This window comes from Uranotaenia lowii, chromosome 3 (assembly GCF_029784155.1).
Source record: "Uranotaenia lowii strain MFRU-FL chromosome 3, ASM2978415v1, whole genome shotgun sequence".
NCBI lineage: Eukaryota > Metazoa > Arthropoda > Insecta > Diptera > Culicidae > Uranotaenia > Uranotaenia lowii.
In genome coordinates this window covers 243,035,566-243,050,432 of record NC_073693.1, presented here as the reverse complement: position 1 = coordinate 243,050,432, position 14,867 = coordinate 243,035,566, and the positions used below count along the sequence as shown (strand labels likewise).

The window sequence follows — 14,867 nt, the reverse complement described above, 5'->3', positions numbered from 1 at the left end:
TTGGTGTACATCTTTCTCGGGAATCTTCCGCTCTTTTTCAACTACTGAAGCTATAATAATGTTCACTTAGAATTCGGGAATAATAAATCAAATGTATCTCGGAAACAGTTTGACATACAAATATGGTTAATACTAAGCTAATGAGTTGAACTTGCCTTATGAATATTTAGTTGAAATATTTTGGAGACTAACTTCATCAAGCCATTAGTTATGTTTGATAATTTTGTGATAATTTTCACCTTCGACCTTTAAAAAACATTCAAATTTGTATTGACCAGAACTTAGTTTTCTTACAAGTTATTGTAGATCAGTCAGGCTTATTTGAAAGCTTACGAAAGGGGGTTAAGGAAAGGAAAGCTCATGACCTGCACTTAATTATGAGATAGTGATTGAAAGTATAAATCTTAAAATCATATGATTTACAGGGTGTTCAAAAAGTTCGAATTCACTTTTTAACTAAATGGTATGGTAAAGGCGTAGCGTATACATCTAACTTTTTTTAGAGTAATTTTGTGCCATTATCAGACAAACTATTCCTGGTGTCGAAGAATTAATTTTCATTAAGTGAATAATACCGAATAATACAGAATTCCTAAACTTGTCTCGTATAAAATCTATTTTTTCGTATTATGTGTGAAATGTCTAAAAGTAGCTACGTGCTAGCTGATTTTCATCAAAAAGTTTATCAACTTCATGGACCATATAATAATTGCACATCATAAATAGATGAAAACCATTAAATATGTGCTTGTGTAACTTTTTATTGAGTTTACATTGGTCACTAATGGATTTTTTGGCTTTGGCATTTTGCATGTAGTGTTTAGTTTTATAGGTCATTTTACACGGAATAAAAGAGGTTTTTGGAAATATTGGCTCATAATGAAAAGTGCCTTGCCCTTCAAAAATAACTCTCTTGGATTGGTCAGTGATATCGTACATGTTGTCGAGAATAAACAAATACAGGAAACCTATTTTGACTCTCTATAAAAATCGTCAATATTATTATGGGGAACGAAATTTCAACAAAAGAGGAGCGTGCCGCGTACGGTGGACTCGAGAAACCGCTGAAGCTCATATAATTGGTTTAAGCTAAAAAAAATTCCAAACAAAAGGTGTGATTGACCATTATTGAATTACCTTTCCATTCGAGTAAAAAAAAATCTGTCCAGTTGATTTTGAATTACCGTTATTTTAATTTGTATTCGAACTTATTGAACACCCTGTATGTTATCACAACTTCATACTAATTTAAAAACTATTGCTCTTTTAGTAAAAGTTCTGGTGATATTCGTCTATAATATATTTTTTAGCTAAGAATTCCAAATTAAGTGCAATTCATAAGCTTCTTAGCCAACATGAAATCGTAATAAAAATCATCGTCAAACTCGTATATGGATGCAACCTAAATCGGAATCGTAAATGTGTAAGCTTAACATTCGACCATATCGTATATTCATTATAGAAGATGTTTAAACCAAATAAAATACGATTTAGTCACGATTTGTTAGATGAACTCGTATTAAGTACGCTCGATGCGAAATGAAGTATTTTTACTATCGCATGAGATTTCTTAAGCCGCATTTTATAGGTACATAAATCACTTCTGTTTCGCAATCATAACCCAGCCAACATGAAATCGTAAAGAAATTATCACCAAACTCCTATAAAAATGCAACTCGAATCGGAATCGTAAATGTGTTTGCTTAACATTCAACCATATCGTATATTAATCGTAGAAGATGTTAAAACCAAATTAAATACGACTTAGTTACGATATGTTGGATGAAGTCGTATGTAGTACGACCGATGTTAAACGTCTTTAAAAAATCGTGTAAAATTTCTTAAAATTAAATTTATAAGTACATAAATTTATTTCGTACCAACATCGTTATTGACTAGAAACAGAATCGTAAAATATCACACATAAGCATTGATGATCATCACTTTTGTGTTCCGCAAACCATTATCACATAGAGGGGTAATTCGATTCAATTCTGTGTCGTATTTATTAAAACTCATAATAAGTAACTTCATGTTTTCGTGCAACCGTCCCGCGCGGCAGGAGTTTTTTTTGCTCGTATTTTCACAAGTTTTGCAGAAAAAAACTGAATCGAGTGGCGGATCTATCCCAGGATGACAAATTAACAGATGGAACCCTCGGTCCCCGGATTCCCAAACGGAGAAACATGCGATTAACAGGGCGCCGGAGACAGAAAATATAATGAGCTACAACACGAAGATAAGAAGCTGTGCAAGGCCTCTGAGAGAACACTTCCCGGGTTAACCCGTCGTAAAATTATTAAAGGTAAGTTTAAAAACGTAGTGTTTCCGCAGTAAGTAAAAATTTTCATTTCTTTTGAAGGATCATAACTAAATCAGCTGAAGGTGTTCTTCCTGATAGAGACTGGTCTGGAATTGCAACGGATCGTCGACGAACTGGATGAAACATCGGATAGGTTGCCGGTCAGCCAGCGGTCCGCTGATGCAAATCCAGTGCAAATGTTTGTGACCGACTATTCCCATTATTGTTTCCAATGAAACTACACCAGAATAGACCAAAGTGAGGGATTCATTATAAGTTTACAAATTTTATTTAAATTCACAATATATGTAATTGTGCGTGACTACGTTAAGCACAAACTATTAACGATATCAACATTTCTAATTTTCTCCTTTGTTCGCCTTTAAGGAAATAATGAGCGGTGCTGGCTCATTGGACTGCCGACACTCGCTGAAAGGAGAATTCTTCTACAACGTTTGTTCATTTATGATCTTCTGATGAGCAACATAGATAGCAGGGAGTTGCTCGAGAAACTACAGATCAGTGCGCCGTCTAGAACATTACACCATTACTATTTCCTAAGACTTCCAACTCATCGTAAACAATATGGCCTTTCAGGAAATAATGATGGTCTCGATAACGGCAGATGCGATCGGAATAATCACCGTGGACTGGCTGTTGACCAAGGTGTTGACGGCCAATGTTTGAAAAAGTGGATTATACGATTGGTCCCTATGTCGTCGAGGTGTACGCGTTTGTCTTGTCGGAAGAAAAAACGGATTCCCACTGAGAAGGAACAACCAAAAACCGACAGAAGGCTGTTTTTCCCCAGAGAATCAACATTGTCATTCATAGGACGAAGAAATCGAAAACAAATTCGAAGCAGCAAAAATTTACCTTTTTTCACACCTGAATTAGCGACAATTCTTCAGGTATGTTGATTTTTTGGATACGTGAACCGGAGAAAAGTGCAAAATTATCAGTGACTTGTATTTGGTAATAAAATTTGATAAAATTAAGTTTAACAGTTTTTTATTTCCATGCTAATAATTCCAGAATCGTATTGCAACCACAATACTTCGTTTTACGCTCCACATCGTACAAGACTACATCACACCTCCCATAGAGTGTCACATAAACAATCAATCGAATGTCAAATTACTTCACATCATACAAGAGTACAGCAAATTTCTGAACATCGTATAAGACAGCAACACAGCTCGCATAAAGGACTACGCATACTTTAATCACCAATTCATCATCAGATCACTTCAAGTCGTAAAAAGGTCAAAAATACATCGCATAAAGTGTGGTTGGACCTGTCAACATTCCCATCATCGTAAATTGAGTACGAATCGAATCCTTTAATGTAACGTATAACATGCCGCCAATATTACATACAGTACCAAAGTATTTCGGACATCATATATGATATTTGTCGGAGTCGTAAATCAGAAAATAACGAAAACATGTACGTATATGCTTTTTTCTAACGACATATACGATGATTATTGTCGACATAGATGTACGTATATCTTTTGATATACCTACCAAATTGTTAGCTGGGTTGTAAATAAGCTGATCCGATCTGAAATAACTTTGAAGACAACTTGCAAATAAATTTGCATCTTTTTTTATCGATCGGACTATTTGGTGAAAATTATCAGAAGATGATCAAACTTTAGCTAAAGGTTTAATGAAGTTAGTCTTCAAAAATTTTTCATCTAAATGCTCATGAAGTAAGTTCAACTCATTAGTTTGCAAAGCAGCTAACCAGATAGACAATATGTTGTTTGATAAGAAAGATACGCGTGACATAAAAATGCATGTTTTAGAAGACTGATCCCAAACTTTTGGCCGTTACACCATACTGCGGGGTGATCCCAAACTTTTGGATGATAACTTAAGTAGCTGTTTTTTCACAAAATAAAACAAATGGGTTTTGATGAGTGTTAAAAAAAGGATTTGAATGCAACTCGAATTTTTAAATTTGGTCCACCCCACCCTGAGATCACCGGGTTTGAATTTTAAGTGCAGGTTTTGCTAAAGCTAAATTTAAGTCATATAAACTTAACATTAACTCTCAACGCTCAATAAATTTAAGATGTTCTTTCGATGGAGACCATTCGATCCTATCCCTATGTAGAAATGTAAATGCCTCTGTTTATGTTTCTTATCCCTTGAAATAGTCCATTCAAAGACATTTTGTTTTTATCGAGTTGACGAATCTTGAACAAGTTACGGAGTAAAAGATGCTCGCTGCTACTGGCTGTGCCTTGCTACCTGGGTGGTAGAAATACATACATACATACATATATACATATACATATATACATTAACTTAACATACAAAGAAGGTTTTGCTCACGATCTCTTGAATGAGATCAAAAGAATTAAAATAAAATTATTCTTTGACGAAAACTGATTCTGCCATATCGAATTATTAGAAAGAATGCAAAGTATGGTCAAATCATACATGCATATGATAGTTGAAATGACAATATTGTTGCTATATCCTAGTTGGATATGATGCACTGCTGAATTACCACACAATAAATTCATCTATTTTTTTTTGGAAAGTTCAACTTTACTTTTAAATCGATATAAGTTGGCTATATTTATGGTTGAATATCGTAGAAATATTTTTTTTAAATTACTATCATAGACCTGTTTTGTCGAAATGCAGGTGAAATTTCGATCGGCAAAAACAATTCAAATTGTCTACGTTATTATTTTATTAATAAATTATTATTTAATTAATAAATTTCCCCCTCCAATCAACTTCGTTTGGGAAGTCACCTCACCTACACAATTTTCCCGAACACGCACTCTAAATTGCATTCAGTTACTGCTCAATTTTCTCGGAATGAAGTATCATTTAAATTCTACCACCCAGACGAAAACTTAGGGGAGCGTGTCCAATTTAGCGTGTGCGCCTGCCTGGGAAAACGTGATTCGATACTCGATCTCAATAGCCACTACTAACAGCTAAGTAAGTGCATATCTAGTAGCTATTACTCCTGTCATCAGCATCGGAGCACTCTGCAGCGGGAATTAAAATAGAAAATGACTCTGCTCCTGAAGTGAGTGTTTGTCTCAATGAGTGAGCCTTTTTTCCTTTCCTTTCTGTGCTAGAAAGAAAGGAAGCAAAGGCTGTTCATTTCGAATGTGTCGATGATTTGTTTTCTTTGTTCAAGTGATTAAAGTTTAATTCTTCCGAGCTATTATCTACGGATGTTAAGTTGAAGAAGTTAATACTGTTGTATATCTTGGGTTTTGTGCAGATTAATAATCTTATTTTTTTTTTCTTTTTCCAGATACCCAAACACGCTAAATTGTTTTAATGATTCAACCAACTTCCTTCGTTTCCACCAAAATCCATCCCATCCGAAAGATGCGTCCCCGTATTGAGAGCTCCATGTGCGGTAAGTTATATCCCTATTATTTTCAATTACTCAAAGTAAAAATTTATTATTGATAACAGAGTTGATATTCAACGTATAAGAAGATCATTTAGCTCTTAAAAGGCTGATGAATCGTTTCACGGTCGGATTGCAAACTTTAGGTTTTCTATAACAAACATCTCCTAGCAGTGATTTAGCAATCCGCATGGTTTTGTTTGTGTTTATAGTTAGGTGTTTACTAATCTGGCAGGAACGGCAAATGTGTCATTAAACTTTTGTGGGGGCACGAGAGATTTAATTGTCGATGATTAAATAAACTCAACACTTTTAATCTGTTCTCTCGTGCTGGCAGGAAAGTCTGCTTCGACAGACCGAGATTAAACTGATAGTTGGCACAAGCACTAGCTTTTGTTTGTATAAATCCTCTAAATTCGATTACTTAATCTACGATGTGGCTACTGACTGTAAGTGTTGTTATAACTTGTCAATAAAACCCACGCTCAATCAAAATGAAACATTTCACTGTAGTTTTTTTTAAAATAAAATTATATATCGAATTGAACTTTAATTCTAAAAAAACATGTACATACACAATACTAATTGATTGTACATGAAAACTTAGAACGTACACTCTCGGTTTCTATCCATGGCCCAAGTATCGTATCGTTTAAATTTAGCTAATGTTAATGGTACGCCGTCGTCGGTTTAAGCGGTTTTTGGTCTAGCTCCTACAAGGGGGGTGTGTTTTCGTTGTAGGTACCAGATTTGTGTAAATTCATCGCGAGTACATTTTCACTCACTTACTTGGTAGCTAGACTTGGCTATTTTTATAATCAGAATGGCATCTTTGCCGGCTTTTTTTGGCGCGCTCGCTACCCCTCTGTGGAACACCCATCAATCCCATGGCATCAGTAACATGTGATGCCATTCCTGTTTTAGGTACGCTATCGACGGGTTTCCTTTCGAAGTTTTCTGTGTCTTCTGCTCTGATATTGTTCAGTGTTGCAAATTTGGCACTTGATTAATTTCTGTCATATCATAAATCAGTTCGAAAATATTTCTTAAAGTTTTTCTAAAATTTTGTCTTTCTACTGAATTTTGATTAGATGTGAGACTACTAATTTACCCATATTTTATGTGAGCTAAATTGTAATGGTTGATCTGAAATCCGTGTCGTGCGTGAGAGATTTTCCCTATCGCAACTTCATTTTTGACAAAGTGTTAATCTGTGCTCAAGTCTAAAACCACGAAATTTACTTATCAAAAGATTCCTGTCACAAAAATGGAGTTTGATAAACTCAACTTTCCCATCTCTGGAGCTACTTTTGATATACTCAGTTATTAGCTGTTGAACAGGGTTATGTCTTTTGGCCTTGAAAAACCATCAATTCAACTGGCATCACTGCTTGTGCTTAGCGAGGTATTACAAGATTACTTTGCAATCAATACCTTGCTAGGAACCAACATGTGATGTCAGTTGGATTCATTGTTTTTCAATGCCAAATGACATACCCGTATTCAACAGCTAATAATTTGTTTGCGAAGAATCCTCCTCGCATTCAGTACAGAGTAATTTGTGTTGATTTTGGGCACTTTTTTTCCAGTCAGTTGCGAAGTTTTCGATATATTCTTGTCAGACCACACTTGGTCTGTCTTGCTTAGACATAATGGGGCACCCTATATACTCGCAAATACTTTCATCAATATTTTTTTATTCACACTGAAGTGAAATAATTTCTATTTGTCATGGAACATCTAATTAATCAGTTGAGCAGTTGATCGGTCCTTCCTAATTCTCTAGTGGACGAGAGCGTTGTTATTTGTTTGCTTTTCTAAGATGTAAATTGACTGCCTTTGGTCCAACGAAACTAAAAGATGAGACAAAGAAAACATATGATAGTTCATTGAACCATTCAAAATTCTTCAACTCAGTAATATGTAGAATTAGGAAGTTTCCTTGTTAGTCTCAAAACAGCCAAAGTGACTCCTATGTTTAAATCCGGTGATTCTGAAAATGAATCGACCTATATCTAGTCTCAGCGTTTTTAGTAAAATGTTTGAGAAATTGCTGATAAATAGAATCATAAATTTTCTTAAATGTAACAATGTGCTCCACAAAATACAATACGAATTTAGAGCAGGTTCAAGCTCTCTCACCGCGAATTCTGAACTTGTTGATTCCATAATTAAAAATATAGATTCCAAAAACATAGTTTGGGCATTATTTCTAGATTAAAAAAAGGCTTTAATACACTTAACAATGACATCTTAATAGCAAAATTGAGCAAATATGGACTAAAGTGAAAGGCAAACGATATTATCAGCAGTTATCTTGAAGACAGAAAACAGTTTGTTGTAGTTGAAGGAGTAATTAGTGAATTAAGGCATCTAAGCATAGGCGTTCTACAAGGCAGTAACATTGGGCCATTACTTTTCTTCTTTATATAAATGACATATGTAATATTACCTTATTGATATAGCTAGGCTTTTCGCTGATGATACAGCTCTCTCCTATTCAGGAATATCTGCAATTTCTATTATGATAACTCGGAAAATGATTTAAAGCTGATATCAACATAAATAACGCTAAATCGAAATACATATATGTTATTTTGCTCGTTGAGGAAAGTAATACCACCACACAGGAACCTATATATGAATCAGTTTGTTATACAAAAAGAACAAAGCTTCAATTAAGAATACAACTTCTAACGGTTTGAGAAATAAAAAGTGAAAGTGAAATTTGCAAGAAAACGAAAAATGCAGTAAACATGGATGCCACAATTAGAAAGACCACGGCAGAAATCCCAGTGAGAGCTTTTCGATTTTTTTTGCTATATTTTCACTCTTCTATGGCTTTTGCCGCGTTGGTTTTTTTACATTTTTGACACCTAAATTTGTGGATTGTGTTCATATCCTATGGGCTGTAGGGCAGCATTTACATGGGTCGGTATTGTGAGTGTTTCTTATTCTTTCTTATAAATACCAATGTATGGCATTAATAGGGGAGAATGGGGATACTTGATCCCCTTTTTCTTATTTTCAACATGGTAAAATTTAGCAACTTTTGCATTTTCTTATAGCGTGTAAATTCATGTTTATATGCTCCAAAAGTTGGAACGATACATGCACTCGTAAATGAACTAGAAGTATTTCCGTGAGACTAAAAAAATTGAGATATTTTTTATGTTACAGGAGACTTGATCCTTTACTAAAGGAGACCTAATCCTTGATTCAGGGTGCCCTGACCTTAGGCAAAAATCTAGTAAAATCCAAAAATAAAAGATCCGGTGACTTTTTTTTGCCATATAAGCTCTCATTTCAAAGTTTGTAAGTATCAGACAAAGAGAATTCTAAAAGTTTGTCTACTACCCTAAAGTCGTTGAATAGTGCCATGCGCAATTTACTTGTTTTCTGATAAATACAGTATTTTTAGTCCTTTTTGACAGATAATTACTGAATAAACATTGAACGCAAATATTGATAATCAGAAGTTCGGTTTACACGACTCCATGCCGAATTTTACATCAATCGGTCCGTTAGTTTCTGAACTCTTGAAGAACAAATGTACAAATTCTCACTATTTTAATAGAAATTTTGACGATTTTTAGTAAATTTCAGGCAACGATTAAACGCATTAATCAAAAAACATAACTCCATATTTTTGATATTGTAAAGATTGTAACATGAACTTTAAAATGCAATCAACGATAAAATTTTCGACTTGCTCCATTTGGAGTTATTGATGACCAAAAAGAGTCATTTTTCAACACATATTGTCTAATAACTTCAAGCCAAAAACAAATATTTGTTATCCGTTTTCAACAAATGATGCGCATTAAAATTATCTAAAATGTTGCTGATTAAATGATTTTGATAGAATATCACCATGAAAAGATATCAAGAAAACAACTAATTTTTAAAGGACTACCATCTAACAAGTTGTCATAAAACTTTCAGTTCAAGAGACAGATTTGTGGTATCTTCGACAGGTTCTACAGTATTGTGAATAATGTAGGCCTCTATCTTATCACAGTTAGGAAATAATTTTCGAATCTCAGAAACCTAATGAACGACTCTAAAATTTTTCCAGTCCAAGTGGTTCCCTTTAAGTTTTGTAAACGTTTGTCTAAAACTTGATGCATCAAACTTAAGAGGAAGACGCTAATAATCGTTAAAAATTTCATTTCTGAACCACTGTGCAATGAGAGAACTGTAAAATATTGTTACTGGCTACGTTTTGAAGGCTATGAGAGCGAAATCTTGCACTCTCTTGCTTTTCTCCGATTAGTACGAATAAGGTGTCGGATAACACCCCATCGGTGTAGTTTTCGTCGCTTTAGAAATTATTATTATTATTTATTTTATTTGGGACCTTTTACCAACTTTTTGAAGGTGTGTGTGTGTAGAATGTTGCTCCTATTTTGAATTTGGAATTCACTCTTCAGTTGTCAAAATGTCTTCCAAGAAAGAAGAGCAGCGTATCAAAATCCTGCTCGCGCATCGCGAAAATCCGAGCTACTCGCACGCAAAGCTGGCAAAATCGCTAAAAGTTGAAAAATCAACCGTTACAAATGTAATTAAAGTGTTTGAGGAACGTTTGTCGAAAGCCAGGAAGTCTGGATCGGGGGGGAAATCGAAAACCGGAAGCCGCTGAGACGACAAAGAGAATTGCCGGTAGTTTCAAGCGAAACCTAACCTCTCTCTCCGAAATGCCGCAAATAAGCTGGGTGTATCGTCTACAACCAACGATGCCACATTTTGATCGGTATTATCAGTGTATCTTATTCTCACCCATAAAAGTCTCAATATAACAGAAAGAGATACACTGATAATACCGATCAAAATGTGGCATCGTTGTCTACAACCATGCATCGAGCCAAAAAACGAGCCGAACTATCGACTTACAAGAAGGTAGTGACTCCAAATCGCGATGATAAACAAAATACGACGGCCAAAGCGCGATCCCGGAGGCTGTGCACAACGATGCTGACGAAGTTTGATTGCCTGTTAATGGACGACGAAACCTACGTCAAAGCCGACTGCAAGCAGCTTCTAGGACAGGAGTTTTATACGGCAAAAGGAAGGGGAAAGGTAGCAGATATTTTCAAGCATATGAAACTGTCAAAATTCGCGAAGAAATATCTAGTTTGGCAAGCCATCTGTACGTGTGGCTTGAAAAGCAGCATTTTCATAGCTTCCGGGACTGTCAACAAAGAAATTTACGTGAAAGAGTGTTCGAATAAACATCTGTTGCCTTTCCTGAAGAAACACGGTTGTTCCGTACTGTTTTGGCCGGATTTGGCATCTTGCCATTACGGTAAAAAGACCATGGAGTGGTACGCCGCCAACAACGAGCAGGTGGTTCCCAAGGACAAGAACCCTTCCAACACGCCAGAGCTCCGCCCAATTGAGAAATACTGGGCTATTGTCGAGTGGGACCTAAGGAAGACCAAAAAAACTGCTAAGGACGAGCAGCAGTTCAAGGCAAACTGGCTTTCTGCGGCGAAAAAGGTGGACAAGGTGGCTGTACAAAATCTGATGGCAGGGGTTAAGCGTAAGGCACGGCAATTCGGATTTGGAAAAGCGGAAACCGAACTGAATATTTTTCCTGAATTTTGTACTTATTAAACTAGAAAAAGAAATTTATTTTGATTTAAAAAAAAAAAAACGATTTCACCGATATACACGCGTTTTTTGATCAAATTTTGACTGTATCACCCTTTAAATGCTGTTTTTTCAACTTTCATACGATTTCACATAACATTTTTCAAAAATGTTTGCCGGGTACCAACTGCCATAACTGCCTTAAATAAGTCAATCTGGCAACACGACCGCCATGCGTCGTACAGGAAATGGTGAAGCGTTTTCTCGTCGCCGTAATCCACGCGCTTTGGTTCGGTTGTTACAATTTTTTTTGCTCGATTCAATTCTGTTTCAAATTTGTTGCGCCGGCAAAACCTCTTGAACTAACCGAAGGAAGCCACTAATGACTAAATTTAACCCGGATATGTTCGGAATTTTGCGGGAAATGTGCCAATATGATGCGTGTGACGTTGCATGCAACACGTTCTTCATTGTGTGGTCAGCCGGTCTCCGCCATCACGATATCTGTCGATCGTCAGAGACCACGGTGATGAAAGAACGTTTATCTTAATCGAGGGATGATGCTTGTTTGAATTAAAAAAAAAAAGTGTAAAGAAAGTCGAATACTCGAGACATTCTGTCTCGAGCAATAAAATTTAATTACTTTTAGTTGTTTATCTTCAACAGGAAGGTTTTGGTGTAGATTTGTCGATAAATTTACAAGGTCGTTGGGTATTTAAAATTTTCAATCCCATGTTATGATAAGGAAAAGTAATAAAAACAGCACTTGTGAGAAGAAAGTTCTGGACGTCTTTTCAAACTGTGAAAATCGGCTGCTCCTTCTACTTGTCTGGTGAAAAATAAATACAAATTCGACTGTTTCAACAACGGTTCCAGGACTGCCTTACAGCTCTGTCAATAATCGGAAACCGAAGTGTAAACAGACTGGTGGTGCCACTGAAATGGGCAGATGTTATGGGAAATAACAGTTTCATTTAAGTTTAAGACCGGATGCTCAGCGACATCACCTGTTCGCTATCAAACTCGTTGGAGCGCCAAAATTAGACGCGTTTAGAGATTTGCCAATTGCGCCGTAATTAAAGCTGCAGAAACTCATCCGGGTTCAAGGTTCGAAAAGCTGTTATCAAAATCTTTCGGTTTCGTTTATTTCAAATTCATCACCGTAGTTGATTATGGATATTTTTATGTAGGGTATGAGAACGTACGTACAAGGGCACAACGGCGATTTTCTGAAAGAGCATACACTAACTATTTCTTTCAAATCTACGGCACGTGTCCCGTTTTTCATCAATTATTTACAATGTTTGGCTACGAGTGACCAATAACAGGAACACAAACTGCATTGAGAATCTATGCAGTTGAATGGTCAGTTGCAGCTGATTTCACCAGTAAGAAGTGAAATGTGTCCACAACAATGTGATTATCCGAGAACTTGTTCCGGAGAAAGCATAAAATGTCAACCGGGAAACCGAGATTTTTTGAATCCTTCAAGGCTTGTCCTTTGAAGTAGAAATTTTTGTTTTTTCTTATATTTACGTTTCGTGAACTCATGTTCTTGTGTATTATTTGGACGTTATTGACGACAAACCATTCATGGATTCTTCCAATCTTTTTTTAAGGTTTATTTATGACACTTTACCACCATTTTTCCAATAATGAATGTCGCAGAGAGAAAGAAAAATTACATCTTGTAATTTCCAAGGTGAAAACTTTAACTAATCTTAAAGTAACTCAGTCATTAAAAATCACATGATGGCATAATTCTTGGTTAATACTTCAATTTTCTTCCTTTGATCAGATAAATTAAATGTAAAGCCACGCGGCGCCATCAGAGCATAACAACCTGGCAACAAGTAAGCTTAATTTATCCTGAGGGGGCATTCTATTGCGTTTCATTCTAGATTATCGTATCGTATCACCAGACAGACGACCAAACCAGACCATGGCTGATCGTGTTCGAACCAATTTGTGGACGGTTAAAATTTCTAAAGTGTGAATCAGAAGCTAAGTGACACCTCTTTCCTCTTCCTTCCGCTACCGCCCAAGCAAAATTTTGCCAATAGAAGTCGTGCTTGTCAAATTCATTCAACCGCGATCGTTCGCATAAATTTTCCTGATCATCACTTTTTATTTGCTTCTCCTATTTGACCTGACCAGTGGAAGTATGGTCCGTGTGGTCTGGTGACAGGGGAAGCTCATCGCCGCGTATTAGCAAAATATATTGAAATATGAATAGCCTGTCACGTAGGCAATTTTTCGGTAACAATTTAGCGAGAGTGTGGCTTCTGAGTATTTTTTTTCTCTCTGCTTCGTCGCGTTTGTCGTGAATATCGAAATGTTGCGTTCAATTGGCAACTTGATATTGATAAATTAGTGGCTTTTCGAATACTTATGTTTTAATGACTGCTTCATTTTTCACTAATTTTGAACTGATTTATAGCTAGAACGATGTTTGTTGATTGTCTTCGGCTTGTCTGGTTTCGAAGGTAATCTTGATCATATGGTAGGTTACCCTAAAACTCATGAAGAATTCTAATTCTTAGCTAATATTTATGATAGAGATCTTCTATTCTATTTTGTTAATTTATAGAGGATTTTAACCAGCTTGGTCATTCGTCATCTATAGAGATAAACAACTCAAGAATTTTTGATAATTTAAAATAAAAATAAGTAGGAAAATATTTCAACGGTAAATGTGAATGTCACAGATATGATGATTAAAATATAATGTGATTTCATGATTTCTGGATGAACGTAAAGTTCAATACATGTGATTTTTTTTTTTGCAAAATAAATAAAGCTTGCTTCTGATAGAATTGGAACAAAAACAATTGCCTGTATTCCAGTTATTTGTTATTGAATTTAAGATATTTTTTATACAAATGTAGCGTTTTCTTCATACTTTTAAGAAAAAATACGGATAAAATTATCTTATCCATGACAGTCTCGAAGGGATTCTCGATTTTTTCCTGAAACACAGATAATTAGGCGGCACACACCTTCTTCGTCCATCGTTTTAGCTTCTTATTCCACCAGATCTTTATCTGATTTTTGTCTTAGACAACCTTTCCCTTTGGCTCGAGTCTCCTCTTCGTGATTGCCCACCCGAATAGAAAAACATCATGAAAAGACCATGAATTTAATTTTCACGCAACCATGAATATTATGGTTGAAGCTATACAAGTCATGGTAGATGAAACCTTGAATGCACTGTCAACTTCATCTTTTTTGACAGTGATATTCATGGTTATGGCAAAATTCACTATGAAAAAAGGGGGTTGTTAGGCAACTTAACAATGGAAAAAACAACTTTTTTCCATACATTTGAAAACACAAAAAGATGAAATTTATAGTTGTTACAGCTTCCAATTTTCTCAACCAAACTGTGAAATTCATTGTTTTCCCTTGAATTTCCATCGTTCAAACATTATGAACATCAATGTTAATTCATGGTGTATCAAAACTGTCGGGACCGTGGAATTTCATGGTTTTTAATAATGTTTTCATATGTTTTTCGTTTATATTTCCTCTTAAAATTAAAACTTGTTTTATTCGTTTGATTAATTTTTTTAAATT

General features: G+C 35.5%; 1 protein-coding gene across 2 annotated transcripts in view; it reads left to right on the top strand.

The window, feature by feature from the left end:
* The window catches only part of LOC129751375 (influenza virus NS1A-binding protein-like), a 117,416-nt gene that overhangs the window by 37,584 nt on the left and 64,965 nt on the right, over positions 1 to 14,867 (top strand). For both annotated transcript variants that reach the window (XM_055746841.1, XM_055746840.1), the window contains exon 2: positions 5,598 to 5,705. In XM_055746841.1, the coding sequence (XP_055602816.1) occupies positions 5,624 to 5,705 (82 nt within the window). In that variant the 5' untranslated portion in view covers positions 5,598 to 5,623. The remainder of the gene's footprint in view (positions 1 to 5,597; positions 5,706 to 14,867) is intronic.